A 20,444-nucleotide genomic window follows, 5' to 3' on the forward strand; every position below is an offset into this window, starting at 1 on the left:
TGTGGTTATTTACTAAAATATTTATTTACCATTTATATAAACTTGAATCTTTAAATACAAAACTACAAACAGGATAATTTAAATTTATATCTTTGTTATTTTAAACAATATACAGACTCCAAAAACTGCAGTAGGCACATTATATGAAATGAAAAGAAGGGCAGGTCTGCTGCTCCCTTATACCAGATCCTTCAGCTCCAATATTTGATTTTCAGCAAGTAGCTAAATACACTCTTCAGGAGGAGAACTGCCATGAAATGACTAGAATCAGGAAGCCACCTAACAACTCTAATAGTTTTTGCTCTCTCTCCACACTTTCAAAACATACATTTGCTTTCAAAAATTGAGAGGGAAATAATTTTCTAAGTATGCATTTCCACATATTAAGCAAAACATTTAAACACAGTCATTTGCACAACAGGGGAAAGTATCCATAATACTAATCATCAATATAAACAATTTTTAACACCTTCATGTAAGACATCACCATCCTAACACTTAACACAATGCCATAAAATGGATTAAATTCCTAGATAAATCTTTTCCAACGTCTGCAAAGATGCACAAATATGGTACCTCAGTAGCACAGAAGATTACAAGAAAAGACAATGACCAAACTCAAGTTGGTAGTTTATGAGTAACTAAGTGAAAATGTGGAGGTTGTGGTAGCTGAAGCTGATGAGGCACTGGTCATTTAACTGGCCATATAACCAGCACCATGCTAATGCTAGCCAGACTTTTCATTTCTAGTTCTGTTAGGCATCACAATGATAATTTTAACAAAATCCTAAAATCAGGTTCAACATTTTGCAAGGGTTAAATTCAATTTAATGAACACTTTCATGACAATGGGTCTCACTGAACCTCCAAGTAAATGTGCATAAGGTTAGGCTCCATAAAGTATATCACTAGCTGTAACAAGGTATAATCTCATTGCATCTTCCCTTCTAAACACCAGACAGCACAGTTGTACTGCATGGACATTATACCAGAACATATGAAACATTCAGGTGTTGCGCACATCCGTATCTTGCTGATGCTACCTGTGCGCTATACTGCTTTTCATTTTGGGACTAATCAGAGATTGATACTGAAAATGCTGTCTATTGACTAAATAATACATGAAAGAGCACCCATTAAATGGGAAGGGCACTTGCCATTTTACAATGAAATGGGCAAGAAACCTCATGTCACCAAATTAGTCTTCATCACTAGACTAATGTACACATGAAACTCCCCTCAGTTAATTATAGTACAGGGCTGTATAGACATTCCTTTTTTCTCTCACACATGGAAGCTTTAGACTTGCAAGCAGTAGCTGAGGTATAAAAGGAGCAAATAGCGTTTGGGCTCCTGTGGGGAAGGGATGTTAACATGAATTAAACCCAAAGCAACAAGTCAATCATGTGAACAATAAATTTATCCATTGGATCACTTGGCAAAAATATTTTCTTAGAAGATTGCTACAACTGCCAGAAGTGAAATGCTATGGTATTATCTTGGCTTCAGGTGTAACACTTCTATCTATCATCAGTAGTTTTTACCCCTTTGCAAGGGCTAGGAATATTTTTTTTAACTCTGGAAAAAGACATTTTATTCTTCTAGAAAGTAGTTACCTTTATCTTGTATATTATTAAAAAGAAACTGATTTCCAATATAATAAAAACACTCTTTTGATACCTTTCCTGACATGAAGTACATATTAAACAACAACCATATTTGATAATGACTTTGGCATCTACTATCTTGAAATATATAATTCTCCCTACTCTTAGGTGCACTGCCTGTCCATTTAATCTCCCCTTATCCACTGACTTTGCACAAGGGAAGACAACGACTTAACATAATGTAAACAAAATGTTATTTCCCCCCTCCCCAACATTCATAAATGATCATACCATGAGAAGATCAAGATAGCACCAATTGCCTGTTGTTTATCAACATTAATTTGATCTATCCTTTTATAAGTAATTCTAAATATTCCAGTATGTCAATACCGGATGACCATAGGACAACTGATGCCTGCACAGGAACGTTTTCAGATAATATCATGTTCTCTAATGTATATCCTTGTCTTGGCATAACAACATCATCCTTTTTCAAACACATGACTGGGCACAGGTCATTCCCACCATCACCTATATATATAATTTGTGAGTACTTCACCCTTGGCGTCACATGATGGTCTAAGAACTCTTCTAAGACTTTCTTTTTGCAGAGGTTAACGGGGCACTTGACGCAATCATGGACATGGCAGTTTTGTACAGTAAGATATCCACAGCCATCAAAACTTGCAGGATTTGTAAACACTTCATCAAATAGCTCAGAAATACTAGCAGCTTTTAAAATCCAATCAATAAATATTGCATTAGAATCTGATATAATTATACAGTCAAAAAAGTCTTTGTGTTTACGTATAAAGTCTAGGAGTTCTTTCATTCCTGCAGTGAATGGGATTGTTGTCATAGTCCTTTTCATCTCCTCTTCTCTTACTCCATTGTCTCCCAGATACCTGAAGACTCTGCCCATGTATTCTGTCCAATGTCCTTTTTTATAAGAATTTTTAATTTCATCAGGAAGCTTTGCAGCAGGTGCACATTTCACAATCCAAGTATCACTATTTTCATCAACGATTGTATGGTCAAAATCAAAAACCAGCAGAAACTTCATTGTTGCTGGGTAAATGCAACCCTACGAATTAAAGAGAACTTTGTTAAAATGCTTTATTACTATGTACAACTGATTATATTGCAGACTGGTGATAGACCTGGAAAGAAAATTTTGTTAGACTGCATATAAACAGTGGTCCTGTACTTTGACCGTGACCCTTTTCTGTCAGTTCTATGAGAAAAATAATGTAGTATCTTGCTCAAAAATCAAACTGCACATCACAGTGTTTCACTATGTACCCGAAAGAACAGAATATTCACTACAATAATACCCCAAAATATGGTTAGAATATTGGATTAGGACCACAACCTTTGCTTGCCTATGAAAATCACCTTCTACCTAATAATGTATACCTCACAGGGTTGTTATAATCAAATGTGGAGCTCATTGGGATTAAAATGGAATGCAAATGTTGGGAAGTAATAAACCATACCATACCAAGTAAGTTTAAAGTCCAGATCTAAAGACAATTAGGATCACATTTTGTTCTAGGCTTAAATTTAAAATGTATAAGATACACATGCATTGAACAGAAGTGGCTGAGTAATATTTAGATATGATAAAAGCTAAAGAAAATATTAGTGTTTAAGTGTTACAGGATTCTTACTTCTGTTTCTGCTGCAACTAACACAGTTATGTATTCTCGAAGGCTTTCATGGCCTTTTAATGGAAAAAGAAATGGTGGACTACACAGCCAGACAAAAAAAGAAATTCAACAAATGCCAAACAAGTCAACCGAAGCCTACACTAGACACCTCACACATATCATCAACCTATCTGAACGTCAATTCTCCCCAGAAGACCGAGCACAGCAGATGGAACACTGGGTACAGCACTACTCTGAGCTATATTCCAGAGAGAATGTAGTAACCGAAGAAGCATTAAATAACATTGAGTGCCTGCCTGTCTTGGAAGAGCTGGACAACGAACCAACTTTAGCAGAAATAAAAGCGGCCTTGGACTTCCTCGCCTCCGGCAAGGCACCTGGAAAGGATAACATCCCTGCTGAAGTGCTGAAATGCGGTAAGGAGATCATCACCACCGAACTGTATGAAGTCTCTTGTCTCTGCTGGAGGGAAGGTGGAGTACCACAGGACATGAAGGATGCAAACATCGTCACATTGTACAAGAACAAAGGAGACAGGGGTGACTGCAATAACTACCGTGGCATCTCTCTTCTTAGTGTGGTAGGGAAGCTGCTTGCCCGTGTTGTGCTGAAGAGGCTCCAGGTGCTTGCAGATAGAGTCTATCCAGAATCACAGTGCGGATTTCGAGCTAATAGATCCACCACTGACATGGTATTCTCCCTCCGACAGCTGCAGGAGAAATGTAGGGAACAACAACAGCCACTCTTAGTGGCCTTCATAGACCTTACAAAAGCATTTGATCTGGTTAGCAGGGATGGCCTTTTTAAAATACTTCCCAAGATTGGATGTCCACCTCGTCTCCTTAACATCATCAGATCTTTCCATGAGGGAATGAAAGGCACTGTAGTTTTTGACGGCTCAACATCAGACCCCTTTGACATCCAAAGCGGAGTGAAACAGGGCTGTGTCCTCGCACCAACACTTTTGGGGATCTTTTTTGCTGTCATGCTGAAGCATGCCTTTGGAGCTGCAACCAAGGGCGTCTATCTCCGGACTAGATCAGATGGAAAGCTCTTTAATCTCTCTAGATTGAGAGCGAAGACCAAAGTCCAACTGAAATGCATGCGGGACTTCCTCTTCGCAGATGATGCAGCCATTGTTGCCCACTCTGCTGAAGACCTCCAACAACTCATGAATCATTTCAGCAAGGCCTGCCAAGACTTTGGACTAACAATCAGCCTGAAGAAAACACAAGTCATGGGCCAGGGCGTGGACTCACCTCCCTCTATTACCATCTCCACACAAGAATTGGAGGTTGTTCATGACTTTGTGTACATCGGCTCAACCATCTCTGACACCCTCTCTCTAGATGTCGAGCTGGATAAACGCATTGGCAAAGCAGCCACCATGTTCTCTAGACTCACAAAGAGAGGATGGCTCAATAAGAAGCTGATGACACATATGAAGATCCAGGTTTATAGAGCCTGTGTTCTAAGCACACTCCTGTACTGCAGTGAGTCCTGGACCCTTTGTGCACGGCAGGAGAGGAAGCTGAACACCTTCCATATGCGTTGCCTCCGACGGATTTTTGGCATCACCTGGCAGGACAAAGTTCCAAACAGAGCAGTCCTAGAACGAGCTGGAATTTTCAGCATGAATACATTACTGAAACAGCGACGTCTACGTTGGCTTGGGCACATCGTGAGAATGGCTGATGGTCGGATTCCAAAGGATCTCCTCTACGGAGAATTAGTGCAGGGGAAGCGCCCCAGAGGGAGACCACAACTGCGATACAAGGACATCTGCAAGCGAGATCTGAAGGCCTTAGGAATAGACCTCAACAGATGGGAAACCCTGACATCTGACTGTTCAGCCTGGAGGCAGGCAGTGCATCACGGCCTCTCCCAATTTGAAGAGACCCTTGCCCAGCAGGCCGAGGCAAAGAGGAAGTCACATAAGCAGCAAAACCAGGGAGCCGGACAGGGGACAGACTGGGTTTGTCTTCAGTGTGGAAGGGACTGTCACTCTCGAATTGGCCTTCTCAGCCACACTAGGCGCTGTTCCAAGCCCTCCATACAGAGCACGCTACCATAGTCTTTCGAGACTGAAGGATGCCTAACAGGGTTGTTATAATCAAATGTGGAGCTCATTGGGATTAAAATGGAATGCAAATGTTGGGAAGTAATAAACCATACCATACCAAGTAAGTTTAAAGTCCAGATCTAAAGACAATTAGGATCACATTTTGTTCTAGGCTTAAATTTAAAATGTATAAGATACACATGCATTGAACAGAAGTGGCTGAGTAATATTTAGATATGATAAAAGCTAAAGAAAATATTAGTGTTTAAGTGTTACAGGATTCTTACTTCTGTTTCTGCTGCAACTAACACAGTTATGTATTCTCGAAGGCTTTCATGGCCTTTTAATGGAAAAAGAAATGGTGGACTACACAGCCAGACAAAAAAAGAAATTCAACAAATGCCAAACAAGTCAACCGAAGCCTACACTAGACACCTCACACATATCATCAACCTATCTGAACGTCAACTCTCCCCAGAAGAAACCTTGGTCTAAGCCAAAGGAGGAAACTTCACAGTCATATCCAGTAAAATTCCAGTAGAAGGCATCATTGCCAATGTGGAATCAGCCATATACCATCTTTCCAGAAATTAAAACAGAAGAAACAAGAGGTGAAGTGAAAAGGATCCTACAAAAAGCAAAAACCCCAAACAGCAACATAACAAGAACGAGAGAAATGCTATTAAGCCCCTAAAATCAGATCCTGATATCATCATCCTGCCAGCTGACAAAGGCAACACCAAAGTAATGATGCAAACAGAAGAATACAAAAACAAAATCAGGGAAGTTCTAGACCCCACCACCTACAGAAAATTGAAACGGGACCCAACCAACAAAATCACAAAACAAACAAACATGCTGATCAGGAGTTCCTCCCTGCATCCCAACGTCCTTCAATGAATCTGCAAGACAGAAGTTCTCTCACCAAGACTGTACGGACTCCCCAAAATCCACAAAGACTCAATCCCACTCAGGCCCATTGTACATTCCATTGGCTCCCAACATATGAATTAGCAAAATACCAAGCCACAATCCTATTGACCCACATTAGACAAACCTCATCCTATATCAAAGACTCAAGACATTTCATAAACAAAATCAGCACTCTAAAATTCAACCCCAGGGACAGACTGATCATCTTTGATGTACTATCCCTATTCACCAAGGTACTGAGATAAAGGACACTCTGACACTTATCCAGCAGATCTTTCCAGAAGACATCAGGCCCTTTTCCAACACTGCCTAATGACCAGCTACTTTCAGTGGGATAATGATTTCTATAAAAAGACAGATGGGGTGGCCATGGGGAGCCCCCTCAGCCCAGCTATAGCAAACTTCTACATGGAACATTTAAAAGAACAGACCCTGGCTTCGGCACCCTTTGCACCCACAATCTGGTTCCAATACATGGATGACACCTTCGCAATTTGGAGCCACGGTGAAAAAAAACTGGAAGAATTTCTAAACCATGTCAATAGCATCCACGCAAATATATAATTCACCAAGGAAACAGAAATAGAGGGCCAACTCCCTTACTTAAGATGTCATGGTCATACGTAAACCTGACCTCCTATTGGGAGACAAGATCTGCAGAAAACCCACTAACACAGACCAGTATCTACACAAAAACTCCAACCACCACCCATGACAAAAAAAGAAGCACAATCAAAACACTGGTAGACCGTGGGAATTGTAACCATGATGCTCAATTTCTCAGCACCGAATTCAATCATCTGAATTGGGCCCTACAGGCAAATGTCTATTCCAAGAATGAAATCACAAGAGCCATCAAACTGAGAAAACAACACCAAACTGAATAAGAAAAACAGCCAACCACAAATAAAGCATTTCTGCAATACATCAAAGGGGTCACAGACCGCACGAAAAAACACAACCTACAAACAGTATTCAGGCCCACCACAAAACTACAACAAATGTTACGGTCAGCGAAGGCCAAAAGGAACCCCCTCACCACTGCAGGAGTATACCGGATACCTTGCAGTTGTGGCCAAGTACATATTGGGACCACAAAATGCAGCATCCATACCAGAATCAAAGAACATGAAAGATACTGCATACTAAAACAACCGGAAAAATCGGCAGTAGCTGAACATGCCCTGAAACAAGCTGGATATGAAATCCTATTGCAAAATACAGAAGTACTGGACAGCACCAGCAATCACTGTTAGACCACACAGGAAAGCCATTGGAAAAAAAAAACACCAGCACAGCTTCAACAAAAAAGAAGAAACTCTAAAAATGAACAAAGCCTGGCTCCCAGCACTGAAAAATACAGCCTGCAAAAAGGTCAATGAACTCTACCCAGCCACAAGGACCAGTGATCACTGCACACAAAACACCAGCTAACGACACCCATCAACCACAGTGACAGATCATCTCCCCACCTTATCACAACAATAGACCCATAACAAAAAAAGAGAGGTTACCTACTTGTAACCATAGTTCTTCTAGTGGTCCTCTGTGAATCCACACAATTGGGTTGTTCTGCACCTACACTGAACACCTCGGAAGTTTCTAGAGCTTAAAGACACATGATTAGTGGCACGTTCCCCCATGGAGCACATGTTCCACCCATCCTAAGTCCCCTCAGTTCCTGATAAGTGTCCGCCATGTAAAAGAACTATTTAAGATAAAATGTGACAGACAGAGGGGAGGACAGGTGGGATGTGTGGATTCACAGAGGACCACTAGATCATGATTACAGGTAGGTAACCTCTTTTTCTTCTTCGTGGCCTCTGTGAATGCACACAACTGGGTGACAAGCAAGCCCACTTACTGGATGGTAGGACGTCACGGTAGAAAGGATGCCAGGACAGCTCTGTTAAAACCAGCGTCACTCTGTGTTCTGACATCCAAACGGTAGTGCCCGATAAAGGTCAATGGAGTAGACCATGTGGCCACACAGCAGATGTGAGGGAGTTCAATCTCACGCTGGAAGGGAGTGGACGTTGACAGCACTCTGGTGGAATGTGCCGTAAAGTGTGCAGGAGGTGATTTGTCTGATAACTTGTACGCCAATGATATAGTTTGGACAATCCATCTAGAAATAGATTGTGGAGAAGCTGGTGCTCCTTTGTGAGGACTGTGAAAACATAGAAAAAGTCTATGTGATTTCCTGAAAGGCTTGGTCCTGTCAATGTAGATGGCAAGAGAGTGTCATATGTCAAGTGAATGGAGCATACGCTCGAGAGGTGTTGATGGCGACTGAAAGAGTGTTGGTAGGATGATTGGTTGATTAAGGTGAAATTCAGATACAACTTTGGGTAAGAAGTAAACATCAAAATGCAATGTGACTTTATCCAGATGGAACTGGAGGAAGCGTGGATCGGACCGGAGGGCCGCGAGTTCAGTAGCTCATTTAGCTGATGTTATTGCTACAAGAAAGGAAGTTTTCAATGATAATATGTAATTTGAGATTGCATGTAGCCATAGGTTCAAAGGGTGGACACATAAGTATATCAAAGACAAGCTGTAAAGACCATTGAGGGATAATACATTGGCGTGGAGGACGAATATTGTTAAGTCCTTTGAGAAACCTTTTCACAGTTGGGTGAGAAAAGAGTTTAGCTGATTTAGAATTGGGAGGTTGATGAGCTACAATAGCTGAGATGTAGACTCAAAGTGGAGTAGGATAATCCAAAATTGAATAGATGAAGGAGAAAGGTAAGTAAAGTTTCAAAGGAGACTGGTGTTGCAGGTAAGTTGTTAGAATCAGTGAAGGAGAGGAATGCATTCCATTTATTTTCATGTAGCAGCTGGGTCGAGGGCTTTCAAGCTCAATCAAGCACATCCTTTATGGCGGGAGTATCCTCCAGGTTGTCAGATTCAGAGATGGTATGTCTGGGTGGTAGATCATTCCATTTTCCTGTGTGAGAAGACTAAGGACCAGAGGGAGCCTGAGTTGGTTGACATCGACCTGAGATGGGTGAACCACGGTTGCATCGGCCACCATGGGGTGAGAAGGATTGCATTGGACTGGAACTGTTGGGAGTCGAATGACAGTCCTTTGTATGAGTGTTATGGGAGGAAACAGATAAAGTAGGTCCTTGTCCCAATCTATCATGAATGTGTCTCCGATGAAGTTCTTGTCGACACTGGCTCAGGATCAGTAATGTTGGCATTTGGCATTTGCTCGTGAAGCAAAAATGTCAATGGTAGGAGTGCCCCAATGATCGCACAAGAGATTGAAGATGGAATCGTTTAGAGACCATTCGTGTGTCCTCGATGTCAGGCAACTGACATAGTCTGCGAGGGAGCTTTCTTCTGTGGCTATGTGGACTGCTATTGGGAAGTTGTGATGGAGGTAACACCATTCCCAGAGCTCGATGGTGAGGTACAGAAGGAATAAAGAATGTGTGCCTCCTTGTTTGTTTATCTAGTAAAAGGCAGTAGTGTTGTCTGTGATGAGTTGGACTGCGCGTTCCGTGAGAAGTGGTAGGAAACTGTGGAAAGCTCTGATAATTGCTAAAAGTTTGAGATGACTGATGTGCAATGATTTTTCCTGATTTGTCCATAAACCATGAATCTTGTGATGCAGACAGTGTGCTCCCCAGCCCGATTGGCTGGCATTGGTGGTAATTTGTATCATCGGTTGAAGAGGGGAAAAGGGTCATCCGATGAGTAGATTCAGGAGAAATATCCACCAAGTGAGTTGACGTGCCAATTCGGGTGTTACCATTAGACGCACAGATGGGTGGTCTGTCACAGGATTGAATAGGGATAGATACCATGATTGAAGTGACATCATTTTGAGTCGAGCGTGTTGTATGACTGAGGTTGTCGAGGCCATAAGTCCGAGAAGATGTTGGACATGATGGGCTGATACGGAGGCTAGAAGTCGGAAGGGTTGAATAGGCTTTTTTAATTTGAAGATTCTGTCTTGTGGAAGGAAGGCTCTGGCCCTGAAGTGGGCCCCGATGTAGGTGGCATTTTGAGAAAGTTCGAGATATGGTTTTGTGAGATTCACCTTGAGTCCGAGATCTCGAAGTGTGTTGAGAATAAGATGTGTGGCTTTGATGGCATCGTGGTAAGACGTTGGGACTACCAGCCAGTTGTCTATGTAAGGAAATATGTTGATACCTTGAAGTCGAAGGTAGGCAGCGACTGGTGCCACGCATTTTGTAAAGGTTCTTGGGTGCTGTGGAAAGCCCGAAATGAAGAGAGCAAAACTGGTATGTAGTGTTGTCGAATTGGAAGTGAAGAAATTTGTGGTAATGTGGATGAATAGAGACATGGAAATATGTGTCTTGGAGATCGATGACGATGAACCAATCTCCCTGCGAAGAGAGAGGAATGATAATCTAATGTCAACATTATGAAGCGTCGAGGTCGAATACATTTGTTGAGATTTCTGAGATAGAGGATGGGACGGAGTCCTCCATCCTTTGTGGGTACTGTAAAGTATCTGGAGTAGAAGCCATCATGCAAGTCAGATGAAGGGACTGTGGTTATGGCTTGTTTTCGAAGAAGAGAAACTTATTGAAGAATTGTAGAATAGGGGGTATTTTAGATTTTTCCAATTAGTGGAGCTTTAAATTCAATAAAGCAACCATATTTGATGATAGAAAGGACCCATTGATCACTAGTTATAGACTGCCATGCACGAAAGAATGGTCTTAGTCTGGTTTGAAACGGAATTTGAGAACAGAAAAAATGTAATGGGAGTTTATGGGTATTGCTTACCCTTCTTTTGAGGCCGGTGAAAGGGCTGGTGGTGCTGTTGTTGCTGGTTCCAAAAGGGCGGAGGTGCAGAGGTTGAAGGTCCCTGAAAGGGTTTTTCGGATGATTGGGGTTTATATTGGCGATATGGGTGAAATTGTTGGTATGGTTGTTGGTAGAATGACTGTCGTCGGTATTGTGGCCGTTGATATTTGTAGGTCTGTTGGGTTGAGTAGGACCAGGCTGTTTTACATACTTTATGAAGATTTTCCATTACTTCATTAGTTTTTTTGGTTGAATAGTCCAGCTCCATCAAATGGCAGATCTATTCTAGATCTGGTATCATCTGAAAGTCCAGCAGATCGAAGCCATGCATGCCGCCTTAAGGCAATAGAGGTGGCCATGGATTTAGATGCAGCATCTACAGTGTGGCGAGACACAATTCTTTGTTGCTTAGAAAGCATAGAAGCTTCAGTATGGATGTTGATGGCTTCTGTTTTAACTGAGTCAGGAGGTGATTCGAGTATAGGTAGAATTTTGTTCCATAGTTGTCTATGGTAAGCTCCCATTGCCACTTGATAGTTTGCCACTCGCAGTATGAACGAAGTAAGGGAATAGAGTCGTTGGCCAAGTATATCCAGTTTTCTTCCTTCTCTGTTTGTGGGAGCAATGGAAGATTTGTTACAGGCTCTGGATTGGTTGGATTTGACTATTATTGAGTTTGGAGTATGGTGTTTGGTGAGAAAACCGGTGTTGGGCCCGTGTGTCTTGTAATGGTTTTTAGTGCATCTGGAAATCTGTAAGGATGAGGGAGGTTTGTCCCAAGATTCTTTGATTAGATCAAGCATGGCCGGAATGAATGTGAGACTGAGAGGAGGTGTTTATCTGGATTGATATTATCAAAGACCAAGTCTTGTTTAGGTGGTGGCGATTCCTCGATTTCAAGTTGTAAATATTTGGCCATTCTCATAACAAGTTGGGAGTACAAGGTAAAGTATTTGCGAAGGCTTTCACGACCAGGATCTAATGGTTCTTGTGGGTTTTTCGGGCTCTTTGGCCGTGTTCTGAAGGCTGTTCTTCCTAACGTTTTGCCAGTCTCTGTGGACAGCATCTTCAGAGGACAGCACAGTGCTGTCCTCTGAAGATGCCGGCTACAGAGACTGGTGAAACATTAGGAAGAACAGCCTTCAGAACACAGCCAAAGAGCCCGAAAAACCCACAACAACCACAATGAGGTAAAGTGTTCTGACGGAGACGGTGGGTGGTTCTCAATGACATCGGAAGTTGATGTTGGTAAGTTTGATGGTGACTCCTGTGATGTGTCCGAGCCTAGGTCTTGAATTGATGAAGATGAGGAGGAGGGAGATAGGTCTCTAGGTCAATGATTGTGCAGAAGGAGGCTGGACTGTAGGAGGGCATGTGGAATGCCTCTCTGTATTGGTAGGTGGAGGAAGGGGACCTTTATAAGTAGTGGTGACTTGTAGTAACGTTTGAGGAAGACTGTTTGGAGCCTTTGGACTGAGAGTATTGTACTGTTGGTAGAGAACATTTTAAAGTTGGTTTGGCTGGGAGAGTAGAATGGGCTGGTACATAATGTTGAGATCTGTGTCAATGTCGAGGGGGAGATGGAGAAAGTGATGGTGAATATCAAGGTGGATATAGTACGGTATACCAAACCCGTTTGGGTTCCTCATAATATAGTTGTTCTAGAGTATCTTCAATGATATAAGGGTCGTATTGGTAATCTCTCTCTCTTGTCATCTCGAAACTGGTATCATGATGATTGTGGGTAAAAGTAGTACTCCCTATGTGGAGGGTCGTACTGAGGGGGCGAAAGATGCTTTTGTTTCTCTCGGTGTTTTCTCAGAGAGTGATGAGGTGAATCAGAGCCAGAAAGCTTGATTGAAATTGCCCACCCTGATGATGCAGGGCTTGAATGGGCTGAGGCCTGGCTGGAATGCACATCAGCCCGAGACAGGCCAACACTCGGCGACAGGCTACCAGTAGAGACTAGAGCTTGGGCTGGAGGTAGAGATGGGTCATCTCTGTCAGATGTAGAGCCTGGAGCATCTCTGGATGATTCTTTCATAATGGGAGATGGAAGGGTCGGTTGTGGTGGATCAAGATGAGCTGATTTTGAGGTATTTTTTGGCTTTTTAATATCATTTTGTATTTCTTCTTTTTTGAAGAGTCTAGGGATCTAGTCGAGGTCTTCGATGTCGATGACTTCGATTTTGATGTGAACTTCAACTTCTCTTTGGAATGGGGAGAAGGAGTCACGGAGCTGGAAGCAGGCATGGACGGGTTTTGCCACTCTATTTGAGGGTCTGGAGACCGTGTAGACTCCCAACCTGTGGGGTTGAGAGATTTCTCCCAAAGTTAAGACCTCAGTTTTTGGAGGCAAAGTTTAAGGGGTGGTTTCGTTAACCTCTTTCATGCAGAACAGGAATGTGTAGGATGTTCTTCTCCAAGGCAGAAGAGACAGTGTGCCTGTCAGTTAGCGAAATTTTGTTTGAACAGGTAACACACTGCTTCAAAGGCCTGTCCCCCCCCCATAAAGAGTGGGAAGGATAGGAGGGAAAAACGGTCACGGGGTGGGGGGAGACAAAACATGGGTAAATAAAAACTGGAAAGAACTCACAGGGAAAACGTTGAATAAAGAAAACGATTGTAAAAATGATGATAATCCAGAATGCGATTGATTAGAATGCTCTATTTCTCCAAAACAGGTCTGATCAACATGGCAGAAAAAAGGAACTGAGGGGACTTAGGATGAGTGGAGCATGCGTTCCATGGGGGAACATCCCACTAATCATGTATTTTTAAGCTCTAGAAACTTCCGAGATGTTCAGCACAGACACAGAACAAGCCAACTGTGTGCATTCACAGAGGCCACGAGGAAGAACACCTGATCACAATAATCACCCAATCTCCTGAAAAGAACAAAAAGCTAATCCCACAGCTACAAATACTGTACTCAACCATCCCACACACTACCCCAGAACACAGAGTTCTAACTCCTGTCCTCTGAAGATGCCAGCCACAGAGACTGCTGAAAAGCTAGGAATAAAAACCTCCAGAACATGGCCAAACAGCCCGAAAAATGCAAGTTAAATTGAGAAGTATAGTACAGTGGTGCCCCGCATAGCAATGTTAATCCATTCTAGGATTAATGTCACTATCCGGAAACATGGCTAAACGGAAAGAAAAACCCCATAGGAACACATTAAACTCCGTTTAATGCGTTCCTATGGGGCCCAAACTCACTGGTAAGCGAAGATTCCCCATCTGGCCGCCATTTTCGCCGCCTTGGTAAGTGGGGGCAGGGCGCAAAAACGCTGTGGGCGGCCATTTTCTGCACCTGGTGGCCATTTTGGAACGGCCGATCAGCTGTTTTTAGAACATCGCAATGTGAAGATCGGCACCGCAAAGCGATGTTTTGCCACCTAAAACATTGCAATGCAATCGCATTAGCGATCGCAAAAAAAGTGTCGCTATGCGGATTCGTTGTTAAACGGTGCGCTCGTTATGCGAGGCACCTCTGTATATGGAGTACTATTTGTTGAAATAAAGTTATAGAGGCTGAAATCCTACTGATTCGTTACACATACAGAAGGAAACAGTGTAATATTTAGTCACTTCCATCTGGCAATTAATGAGTCTCCCTGGGAATCTCAAGTGAATGCTAAGATTCCCTGAGATGAGTCCTTACATTCTGTATAGAAGCAGCTGAATGATACACCTTTTGTCTTTCATATGCAGAACAAAGCAACAGGATCTCATCCAGAAGCTATTTGGTTATGCTCAAAATATAAGAATCACCTTGTGAAATAGTGTTTTTGGCACCATGTCAGCAGAGCAGATTTTTTAAATTGAAGAGCCTCAAAGGAAAATAACTCAGCAGATGAAATCCTGTATTTGTAACTATGCCTACGGAAGTGTGATGATGTCACCAGCAGGGAGCTATTTTCAGTAATTAAAATTTCCTACTTTTGTTCCCTTCTAATTCCTTTCATCCTGTGGAAGCTTTGGGAACTGCAGAATGAAAGCAGGATGCCTACCCTGTCATCATCATATGTCTAATGTTACCCCAACACAAAGTTATCTGAGAAGCTGAGAATACATATATACAATCACACAACCGTGAAGATAGAAGCAAAGTACAACAACAGGTATTTCAAATATTTTTGTTTTGCACTTTAAATGATGATCTGCACATGCTATTTCTTTCTTAGGACTTATCAACACAGGCTAATTGGAGTAGGCTAAATAGGGTTGCCATAGGTCACAGAGAGATCTAGTATGCCATTTGGTGTGATCATTGCACCCAAATGGCGCATACACCTCAAGCAACCCAATTTGGTCCAGCTTCTTCTGCTGTCTATTTCCCATGTTGTGAAGTGGCTTAGTATCGCAAGCCCTTCATGATACTGGCAAATAAACTTCCTCTGCTCTAATACAGTCTAAATATTTTTGTAACTCCCTCTGTCCCTACAAGAAGCAGAAATGTTTAATGTGCCAATATTCTGAAGTAGCTATCTTTTAAAGGCACTTCACAATATAGGAAATTCAAAGACGAAGGCTCTCAGCACTTTTTCAGCACTGGAAACAAACCAAGATTCTACCCACACCAAAAAAAGTAGAAGCCCCTGATAGTAAGGTGCAGATAGAAACACTCTTGAGATGGGCTGGCTTTCTCCAGCAATTAAATTGTGTGGTCGATATCAAAAGGAATGAATCAGCTTGTCCCCACTGGGGACAAAACAGCGAGTTCAACACCTGTCTATTTCATTCCTGGTCTCCCAGTGGAAAGTAAGGCTACCATCCTCACCCCACATTGTCTGTACCTGCAGAATACAAAAAGCAGGTCACAGTCCACCAAGTCACTATCTAGATGTTATCCTGGCTTCCCAAGTTCCTCATTATCTAGGGAAATTGCACTGAATGAAAATCATACAGCTCTGCAGCAACTGTCACTTACATCTTGGGTTAAATGCTTCCCTACACAAGTGGGGAGTGGCGAGTTTGTGGCAAGCAGGGCTCCTCTTGTAGAGGCTTTCCTGTCCTTCCTAAGAGGCGGCAGCAAGAAGTTTGAACAGCCTTCTTCTTTACTCCATCTGTTGAAAGAAGAGAAGATGGGAGAGGCTGGTGAGGGAGCTGTCCAACACTTTCCCTGCTTCCCATCAAGGCCACCTCAGGTCTCTTCAGCCACCACTACCCTGACCTGAGAGGGAAGGCAGAAGAACCTGCCAGGTTAAGGCAAAAACAGCATCTTTCTCTATAGCCAAGGTCGTATTATTCATAAGGCGGACTAGGCTGAAGCCTAGGGTCTAGGAGGCCTGTCAATTTTTATTTTTATATTTATTTGCTAAGGCACCTGAGGGTTCCAATGGTTAAAGGCACTTTGTACTCTGCACTGTAGCAATCCTGCATATACATATTTATCCATACACTGTCTATACTCTGATATAGACACTATCTATCTAATTATTTCTATACACTATTTTAATCCTCGCACAATAAAAATGTAAAAGAAATTCTGAATAGAACTTTTCGGGAGACTGTCAAAACGGATCTAGGGCTATGGTACCAGCCCTACCGGAGTCGGGCTGTCAGCTGTGGTGAGGTGAAAGACTGAAGTGCCAGAAGGTCTTAGGGGCCCTGTCTCTAACCCGCCAGACCCTCCCCCCCCCCCAGGGAGCAGGCCGGTCCCGAGGGCCCTTTTTATATTCTTAGCAGGAAGGAAATTCATGAAGACCCGACGAGGTCCCACCGGAACGCGCGAGGTCTCCGAGGTGGGTCGCGAAGGCACAGCACCACCAGAGAGGATCGGGGCGCGTCTGAAGCTTCCCTCACGTGTCTGTCGAGCGCCCGGTCTCTCGTCCATACCGGCAGACAGGAAAGGGCAGGAACGGCTAGGCTCCGGCGGGGCCCTTTCGGTCGCCAGAGGGCGAGTCGGTGGTTGCCAAGAGCAAGACCCTTCCGGGACTCGCGGGAAAGGGAGCCGGCGGGCCTGAGCCCTCCTGGAAGCAGCCAGCCAGCCAGCCGGCGCCCCCGGGAAAGGGGGAGGCCCGGCGGCCTCGAAAGCTTCGGTTGGAGAAGATGGCCTTCCGGTGCCCCTAAAGCCGATCAGGGGGCGCGGGGCGGGGAGCAGGCCGGCCACACACCCCCCCCCCCACAACCCCTTTCCCTTCCGGCCACTCGGCCAGACTCACCTGCAACGTCTTCTCCCGGCCGGGTCACGTGGGCACCTCCCCAACTCTCGCGCGCTCCCCGTCGCGTGGCTTCCCCCTCCTCCTCCTCCTCCCCGTGCCGCCGCTCGCCCGTTGCTTGGCAACCGGCAAACGCCGCCGCTGGCTCCGGGCGCCGCTTCGCCCTCGCCGCTATGCCCTCGTCCCAGGCCCGGCCCGTCGGGCGGATGGGGAGGCGCCGAGAGCCCCCCCGCCTGCGCCGCCGCCGAGAGGCTCCCCGTGAGTGTGTCCCCAGAGCGGTGGGGTCGGGTGGCGAACTTGGGGCGGGGGGGGGAGTCACTCGGGAAAGGCATCCTTCAGCCGTCGGGTTAGAGAGGACCCCGAAGGCAGGCTCGACAACACGCCGGACACTCCGCGTTTCCCAAAAGGAGGGGGCAGGCTTTTTTCTTAGCTTGAAGCGCCTGGAGCAACCGCTCGCTTATTTATGTACTCTATTTAAAATATTTTTTTAGCCCACCTTTCTCCTTAAAAACGACCCAGGGCGGATTACACCATTAAAAAGACAATATGTAGAAGGTAAAAACAGTAGGTATCCAAGTATTTAAAAAGAATTCAACAACAACAACAAAAAAGATTAAAAACGGTAATAAAATCAATAATAAAACACCTTTAAAACAACAGAGCACAACCATTCATTTAAACAACCCTCTCAGCCCACCAGTTATTAAGGGAGATCCTGCCCGAAGAGAAAGGTCTTTGCCCGCTTGGAGAAGGACTGCAAAGGGAGGTGCACCTGTGGGAGGGGGTGTCAGAGTCTGGGAGCAGCCACAGAGAAGGTTCTCTGTCTTGTCCCCACCAAGCACACTTTTGAGGGTGATGGGATGGAGAGAAAGGCCTCCCCTGATGATCTTAAAGCCCAGGCAGGGTAATAGAGAGAGACGCGGTCATTTACATAGATTGGGCCCAAGCAGTTTAATATTGTATACAGTCCCCTGACAGTCCACACAACGTATGCTGGAATCCCTCCCTTGGTTACGGTTTGAGACACCACGGTTGTCTGTTACATTTTTCCCTGTATACTGTGAGTGTTGAAGTGGGAAGGCACAAACCAGGAGTCTCAAACTCAATTTACCTGGGGGCCGCTGGAGGCAGAATCTGGGTGAGGCTGGGCCGCATCAGATTTTCTGCCAAGCGGAGCAAGAGCCCGAGGAAGCCACCCAGGAGTTTCCTTAGCCCAGCTGGGGCTCCGAGGAGGAAGGGCGTGCGAGCTCTCGTCGCCGGCCACGGCCCCCTCCAGTTCCTTCTTCACTGCCACTACCAGCAGCAGGATGAAGAAGTGGAGAAGGGAGGGAGTGCCGGTGACCACCTAGCCATAGGGAGGAGGGCACAACATAAAAAAACCCTCACAGAATTCGCCTTGCCAAAGGAGAAAAGCCCCCACCAGTATCTGTGAAATTAAACAGAGGGGGCGGGGGGGGCCCACAGGTGCGCACGCATGCAAGCACACAAACACTCATACACGGAGGTCTGGCAATCTTCCTCTGAGGGCCCTCCTCAAAAAAGGCGCACTCAGCAGCAGCAGCTACCCCTACCACGACAGAGGAGCATACGTTGCAAGGCGAGCCTAGGCAGCCTCCACAGCCGAGGCGGCTGAAGCAGGAGGAAGAGGAGGAAGCACCACCGGGTGCTGAGGCTGCCACTGACCGGGCTGGTGCTGGGAGTGCCGAGAGAGAAAGAGAGCTATTTCCCTGGAATAGGCGGCGGCGGCAGCTGCTGTTGGTGGCTTGGAGGCACTCTTCGAGGACGGGCCAGGAGCGAACTCCGCTCTCAGGCATTGCCCAATGGTGGCTCAGGCACTCAGGGAAGAGGGCCAGCAGCGTGCCTGGCTCGCCAGTTTTCCCACAAGACAGTGCCTCTTGCACCCTCCATCCGGAACTGCAGCCTGCCAGACAGAAGACAGATGGGCTGGCTGGCAAGCTGCAGTTCCAGATGGAGGGTGCAAGAGGCGCTGTCTTGGAAGACAGCTGGCGAGCGAGGCTTTTTTTTTTACTCTTGACAGCTGAGGATGTGTGGGCGCTTTGGGGGGGCAGGCAAGGCGAGGGCCACAAACTATCATTCGGGGGGCCGCAAATGGCCCCCGGACCGCATGTTTGAAATCCCTGGCACAAACAGAGCACCAGCTGCTCAAGAGAATAAGGCAGAGTGTTCTTTCAAGGCTTGGAAGAGAGGTGTAAAAGTCATAAGTAGACCAAGACCTTAAATCTAGTACATTAGGCTCATGGAAACAATCTTCTTTGAATTCAGAGGGACAGCCTTTTGTGTGAACAGCAGGAGATTTGTGTTGTAACCTCTGTACCTGTGTTACAAGCAGAACTGAAATCTCAGTTGAGACTTTCTGGCCAAGAAATGAACATGTTTTCCTTTCATAGCAAATAATGAAGATGAAGTAGAGGGGCTATTTCTTCCTGTGGGAGTAGATCTTCAGCAGATAACTATACTGCCCAAAGCAGAATGGCAAAGGATTCAAGACAGCCTCACGGCCACAGCCAGAGAAGCAGCACGGATTCGTGCAGAAAGGAAAGCGCAGAAAGATCTGCACTTGAAGTCTCAAGCGCTGGTGAAGAATTGGACCAACACTATTGCAGTAAGAGACAGGTTTCAGTGCTTGTGGTTCTTTCTCAAATGTCTGGATGTATTTGTTGCCTTTTTCTTATTACAGAGCAAGCCAAGAAACGTAGCCATCAAAGAGTTTTAGCCTAAACAGAACCTATGTTGTTAGTAGAGATGAGACTGAAGTAGATTATTCGCTCCCATTCTCTTATCTGTGTGAATGTTTCAAGTGGAACTCACCAAAGTGGCAGAGCAACAAATAATAAAAGGATGTTAGTGGAAAATAGAAGACACTCTGGGGCCATTCACACTGAGTGGAGTTCATCTCCTCTTGTACCTATGATGTTGGTACTGCAACCAGGGAAGAAACAACAAAGTGGGACCAAAAAAAGAGACAACCATCTTGTTGTCTGGGTTTTTATTCTGCGTGTTTGCTCCAGTGCAGCATCTGCTCATAGGGATGCTAGCAATCCTGGTGAGTGGGTTCCATTTAATGATTTTCCTATGGGTATTTTTGTCAGTCAGTCTCCACCTCTCCATGCCTTGTGGATAGATAAAACCAGGAGGAGAGAGAAGTAGGCAGGGAAAGGGCAGAGACAGTAGACAGAAAAGGGAGGGCAGCTTG

General features: G+C 44.8%; 2 protein-coding genes across 5 annotated transcripts in view; one reads left to right on the top strand and one right to left on the bottom strand.

Annotated features, from left to right (window-relative positions):
* Positions 1 to 17,357, bottom strand: PHOSPHO2 (phosphatase, orphan 2). 4 transcript variants are annotated; one of them, XM_020789460.3, is made up of 3 exons: positions 17,234 to 17,357; positions 16,000 to 16,135; positions 1 to 2,691 (listed from the first exon to the last, which is right to left on the bottom strand). In XM_020789460.3, the coding sequence occupies exon 3, from the start codon at positions 2,668 to 2,670 to the stop codon at positions 1,954 to 1,956; it is 717 nt and encodes a 238-aa protein (XP_020645119.3). In that variant the 5' UTR covers positions 2,671 to 2,691; positions 16,000 to 16,135; positions 17,234 to 17,357; the 3' UTR covers positions 1 to 1,953. The 4 variants fall into 4 exon arrangements, with proteins under 4 accessions (XP_020645119.3, XP_020645116.3, XP_020645118.3 ...); XM_020789457.3 differs by lacking the exon at positions 17,234 to 17,357 and adding an exon at positions 16,908 to 17,227; XM_020789459.3 differs by lacking the exon at positions 17,234 to 17,357 and adding an exon at positions 16,792 to 17,227.
* Positions 17,355 to 20,444, top strand: part of CFAP210 (cilia and flagella associated protein 210) — a 13,465-nt gene continuing 10,375 nt past the window's right edge. Inside the window, exons 1-2 of the mRNA XM_072981628.2 lie at positions 17,355 to 17,488; positions 19,639 to 19,853. Of these exons, the coding sequence (XP_072837729.2) occupies positions 17,404 to 17,488; positions 19,639 to 19,853 (300 nt within the window). The 5' untranslated portion in view covers positions 17,355 to 17,403. The remainder of the gene's footprint in view (positions 17,489 to 19,638; positions 19,854 to 20,444) is intronic.

This window comes from Pogona vitticeps, chromosome 1 (genome assembly GCF_051106095.1).
Source record: "Pogona vitticeps strain Pit_001003342236 chromosome 1, PviZW2.1, whole genome shotgun sequence".
NCBI classification, from domain to species: Eukaryota; Metazoa; Chordata; class Lepidosauria; order Squamata; family Agamidae; genus Pogona; species Pogona vitticeps.

Excerpts from the sequence above, each read along its gene's own strand:
- PHOSPHO2 (XM_020789460.3), bottom strand. The coding sequence starts at position 2,670 with ATGAAGTTTCTGCTGGTTTTTGATTTTGACCATACAATCGTTGATGAA.